Source organism: Nasonia vitripennis, assembly GCF_009193385.2.
Source record: "Nasonia vitripennis strain AsymCx chromosome 1 unlocalized genomic scaffold, Nvit_psr_1.1 chr1_random0009, whole genome shotgun sequence".
NCBI lineage: Eukaryota > Metazoa > Arthropoda > Insecta > Hymenoptera > Pteromalidae > Nasonia > Nasonia vitripennis.
The window spans coordinates 1093347-1099114 of record NW_022279596.1 but is presented as its reverse complement, the minus strand read 5'-3'; the positions used below and the strand labels follow the sequence as shown (position 1 = coordinate 1099114).

At 36.7% G+C, this 5768-nt stretch overlaps 1 protein-coding gene across 1 annotated transcript; it reads left to right on the top strand.

Annotated features, from left to right (window-relative positions):
• Positions 1-691: 691 nt before the first annotated feature.
• Positions 692-3513, top strand: LOC103318191 (E3 ubiquitin-protein ligase rnf8). Its single transcript, XM_031933000.1, has 4 exons — positions 692-1081; positions 1212-1821; positions 1889-2214; positions 2432-3513. Exons 1-4 carry the CDS (start codon positions 860-862, stop codon positions 2645-2647), a joined length of 1374 nt encoding a protein of 457 aa, XP_031788860.1. The 5' UTR covers positions 692-859; the 3' UTR covers positions 2648-3513.
• Positions 3514-5768: the final 2255 nt, after the last annotated feature.

Here is a 5768-nt window from a genome sequence, read left to right as displayed (position 1 = left end):
CTTTATTACCTCAAATTCTGATAAGACCATCATTGAAAACGTAAGATAATATAAAAAATACGGCTTGGAGCGAACAAAATATTTCATTTGATTATGTTTTCATGGGAAGATATGCAAAACTACTCAAAAGGAGTCACTTTAGTAACTAAATTGTAACATAACCAGCTAAAAACGTGAAAAAATGGCAAAAAAATCAGTTTTTGGCTCAAATCGAGTTGTGCCACCATTTTTAAGGAAAAAACGTTAGTGCCATCGTAAAGAACGGGAAAAAGTACACAAAAAAAGTCTACTTAAAAAGTTGCACCTCAAAAACAAGGGGGTCAAAATATCGATTGAAAACTTTAATAATTTTTTTAGATCCGATATTTGTGGTTATGTAATCCCAAAAAAATTGCAGTTATTCATGACATAAAAATACACCAATGTGAATTTTTAAAAAAATTTTTATCCTATAGGGACTTCAGAAAAAAATAAAATCAAAAAAACACGTTTATCGACGTTACTGCGCATGCGCACTAGGCAGAGAGCTAAAAATTTGGCTATGGGAGTTTTTTTTTATCCCCCATCGAATGGTATATAACATATATACATTTTCCAAGGGGGCCATTTCACCATAGTAACCCGGCTATAGCCTTTGTTGCATTTTCAAAAATTTTTGTATGTACTCATAAAAATATTTTTAAACATGTTATTTTTGATTTAACAATACAATGAAATTTAGTTGTGAAGAGTTTCCAAACCAAAAATTTTCAGCCAAAAATGCAACGCAACAAATATCAGATAATTTATCTTAAAGTAAGATTTTGTTTTTGCAGTGTACTAACTATCGTAGGGTAAATGTTATTCTACAACATTCTAAATGTACCATTTTATTTTCAGTAATAATAATGCACAGTCGACAGGGACACAAAAGAAGCCCACCGATAAACAACTAGTATGCATCATAGATTTCATGGAGCGTCATCCTCGTTTGGCAAATGGTATAGCTAGAGCTTCTGAAGTAGATGAGAACTGGAGTGTACTGTTTGCGTTATTGCACGCCAAGAAAGGAACAAGAAAGACTTTAGCAGCATGGAAAAAAGTAAGTTACAATCGAATAATAAATAATGATTTACAATCTAATAATATATAATGATTTACAATCTAATATTTTGTAATAGCTCTTAAAACTAATTCTTTACAATACTATTATTATATGTTTTCTTTTACAGACTTGGACTGGAATGGTAACCGCAGCCCGCCAAAGTATGCGATTTTTAATAGATGGACGGAAGAAAAGCCCTATGTCTCCAAACCACATCAGGATTATTGACATAGTTGGGTATAACGAGGAGGACTCAAAAGTACCCTTGAGCATCTCCTATGAAGATCCACCATGTGCAAATAGCTGTAAATATGAAGCCCCTACAAACTCATGGTCGAGAGACAGAAGCTGCCACGAACAACCATCTACATCGAGTAACTGGAACAATGGATTACATACTTCCAGATCCACAAGCAACTCATACGAACAACCACCACGAACAACATCCATGAACCAGTACAACGCAGCATCTACTTCAAGCAGCTCATATCAACAACAGTCGAGAGCAACAAGATTTGACAACAGACCATCTACTTCAACAGCTGTAAGCGGTTCGTACGAGCAACCGTCATCATCTATAAGGTCGTACAATAGACCATCCACTTCTTCAAGCACCAATCAATGCTGGGAGCCTCGTTTGCACCTCAGCTTAAACCAAGAACCACTGCCTAAAAGACCAAGATTAGGAGACTCGACCACTACAGAAAAAAATGCAAGATCTACAGCAGCACTATCTGGTCTATTTCTTAGTATTAATTTATTTAATAATAGAATGTATAAATTAATTGCTTTATTGCTTTTCAGCTGCTGAAAGATCAGCGAAACTTGTGGAGAAATTGGAGCAAAAAGGACAAGAACTAGTGACGTCGCTGGCGAACCAGCTCATTGGTTGCTTTGAAAAGCAGAATGATGTGCTTAAAAAGGGCCTGCAGGATTTGTCTGAAACGGTAGTACGCACATTACCGAATGTTGTTGCGACAGAATTGCAGAAAGCATTAAAAAATTGTAATCCTGTGCCGAATAATGCTACGAGTCAAGAGGAAAGCGGTACAATTGAACAGTTACTAATTGATGAGGCTGCTGATAATGATTTCGATCAAGTATTTAATTTCATCGAACAATCTGTAATGGTTCGTACAAATTGTGACAGTTTTGTAGGGCATCGCAACCTATTTTAACTTAATTTATTTATTATTTTTTAATTAATTTACAACAAAACTCTATGAAAAATTTACTATTAATCGTTGTATTCTAAACTCTTGAAGTGTTTTTAAATTTTTAATTTTTCGTACAAATTTCTAATGATTTTAATTATTTCCAAGTTTTAATATTTTCTTTGAATTTCAGGCTAAAAAGGCAGAGGAAGGTAAATGCGCAATATGTCAAGACAACATTACTGATCGCAAGCAAATCCAATGCAATCACAGTTTCTGTAAGTATTGTATTGATACATGGCTTGAGCACAGCAGATGCTGTCCCGTTTGCCGTCAAAAAATTCCTGTTGATGAGAAAGACTTAACTTGGAAAGATATTGTGTTCGACGATAGTGACGATGATTTGTAATAGCTCTTTTTACTGCGTTAAAAGCCCAGGGAATGGATTTTTCATTTTTATTTTATATTAAAAGTTGTGTTTCGAAAGAATTTTTTATTGGAATAGAGGCTTACACTATTACATCAAACAATGCTTGTGAATATCTTGTACGTGGTACAAAATGCCTTCAAATACCAGATACAAATATACCCGGGAGTATCCAAGAAACAGAAAATATGGATTATGGCATTTGAAGGTACGTTGTATAACGTTAATGTCATATTAAGTTTTTCAAAAAAAGGCAAAACGCTACATTTTTATATCACGAGGTTTAAGAAAAAAACACTCGATCCGTACAGTAAACGTGATTAATGTAGGTGTCATAGTAAGTAAGGGAATAAAATCCGTTTGTATCGATTAAGCGTTCGATTGCATTTCTACGTTTTTATAAGTCTAATTTTTGTATTGGACTGTAATTCATACAGCAGCACAGTTTACGATACTGTTGCAAACAAGAATATTTGTACATGACATTTACACTATACATCATACCTTCGAATACCAGAAGCAAATAAACCCGGGGGTATGTACGAAAAATATGAATACTGGTCTTTGGAGGTACGTTGTGCAATGTTAATGTCATATGTAAACAATGTTTTATTTTTGTAATAGTGTTCCAAAAAAGGTGAAATGCTGCTAGCTAATAAGAAGGTTTCTGTAGCACGAGGTTTGAGTAAAACAAAACCAGACTGAATACGTGCATACAGTAAACGTGCACAATGTAGGTGATATAGTATGTAAGAAAAATGAAATGCGTTTTTATCGATTCAGCGTTCGATTTCGTTTACACGTTTTTTATAAGTATAAGTATAATTCATATGAAAGTTCTTTTGTTTTGTTTTATAATGTTTTTTTTTCTCATTTATCTTGAATTGTTTTCAAAGATTACTTCATTGGAGTACAAGGATTAAAAAAAATTTGTTTTCATCGAGAAGAAAGAATAAATATTAAAAATAAAGTTGTTTCTTGTTATCTTTTCTTTGAACAGTTATAATTGAGCTTCGATATTTATTTTATTGGAGAAAATAATAATTTATTTGTATATTCTTATTTTCATATCTTGTACGTACAAAAATTTATATAAATATGTATAATCACGCTTTCGCGAACGATTGTCGCATCTCGTTGAACGAGCGCGCAACCGGCGCGCAAGCTCGATGGTGGAGCTCTATTCGATGACCTTGCTGTAAGGGTCGCTGGTGATACGGGCAGATGCACGCGGCTTTCTAGGGCTTTATTTTAAATTCCGCTGATGAGGCAGAACGAGATCATTGGTGACGTCGATCTCACCGACGGCGAGGGTAAAAGCTCACTAAGTAAAAGATGAGATATCGAAAGCGCACATTGTAAGAAAAGATTGGTGAAATTACTATTCTGAGAGTAGGTTATCATAGGACCTACTCTGAAAGTAGACAAATCACCACACAAAATTCTAATTTTGCGACTTTGGGAATTACCAATTTACAATTTGTGTAGTAATTTGAATACTCTCAGAGTAGCTATTTTTAATTACCTAATCTCAGATTAGTAATTTCACAAATCTTTTTTAGATCTGGTGGTCGATAAAAAATATCAAAGTATATGTATTTTCTGTTTTAGATAGTGGCTGTGAAAGCTATTAGTTAAGTTGTGATATCGAGGACTATCATGTGCGCTCCTAGACTGGGTAAGCAAAGAGATTTAAAAATTAAAATCAATTCTAGTAAGTATCACACAAGTAACGATAGTTAAATTTTTTTATATTATTGCTACCTCCTTTGTTGAAGAGACTGGCGAAAAAGTCCTGGGCGCAGAGAGTCAAATTTCTTCATGGACCTTTTAAAGTGCTCATGTGTGGTATCTCGTAAGTTACACAAAACTTTTACGAGCTGAGAAAAACGATACTTTGTATGAGAAAAATTATAATAACGTTGTGACAATTTTACATATTGACGGTAATGGTATACCGACAGCGTGTGCATTATTCCCTCAAAACTGTTCAATTTCCTCGCAGACTATAGAGAAGTATGAGCCACAGAGCTACGAGCTGCTGAAGCAGAACTACAAGGGAGGAAAATACCAGAGTATCTCTACTTCAATGGTAATTCAAACAGGATATTTTAATACTTGAAACGGCGTAACCTTGCAAATTGTGCTTTCGCTCTTGTCTTCCACTTATATCGTAATAGATTTTAACTCCAGCAGCTGTTTGCTTTACAATAAAAATAAATAATATAACAAGCACAAAGTAAATTGATGATGAAATAAAAGACAATAGATAACTATTCATTTAAGAATAACTAATGGATTATTTACTTTTAAGAGTGAGGTATCGTTGGAATGCCTGATATTAAGATGCTGGCTTACATGGATACCTTCAGTATTTCGTTAAGTACCTACCAATAGTACTAGATTATATGCTGGTGACTGGGCAATAGAAAAATATGATCCTCATGTTGTAGCCGCTTGACATGAATGTCCGCTAACAAGTCCACCAACAAGTCCACCAACTGGTACTTCTTCCGCTTCGTGAGTTGCCCATGCTTGCCCTGTGTTATCCCGTTAGCAATGGGCATCTCCCACCTGTGGGCGATGGTCTTGACGTCCATGTCGTGAACAAACCTGATGTCGGGTACGCGGCAACTCTCTTCAAAGAGAGTTTTCACGACGTTAAACACCCTCCGTGCATAGAGGGGTTGATAACGGAAGGTGCTCTCCAAATCCTCGAAAAGTCTTGCAGGCATCGTGCTCGCCGTAAATCACTTGAAAATTTAAATACTTGGACACAAAAATCGTTAGCCACGAGAAGCGTCCGTCTCCGGCAACGACTGAACCGGAACTGAAGAAATAGGTTACAGCGTAGGTACATACAGCGTGGCGCCGGGCGGACGACATCTTGAGGCTGACTCCGGCGGTACCCCGCTAGTCGAAGTCAGGCCTCGGCTGCAGCGTCTGCTTACGCCGGCGCCGGCGCTGTCCAGCGCGTGGCGCCACAGCTACTCCCCCGCCAGTGCCGGACGTGTCCTGCGTCCGGAACGACACCGTTCTTCTTGGCCTGTTGAGGGATGGACTGGCGGAGGACGGCGGCGGCGGCGATGATGAAGGCGCCGGG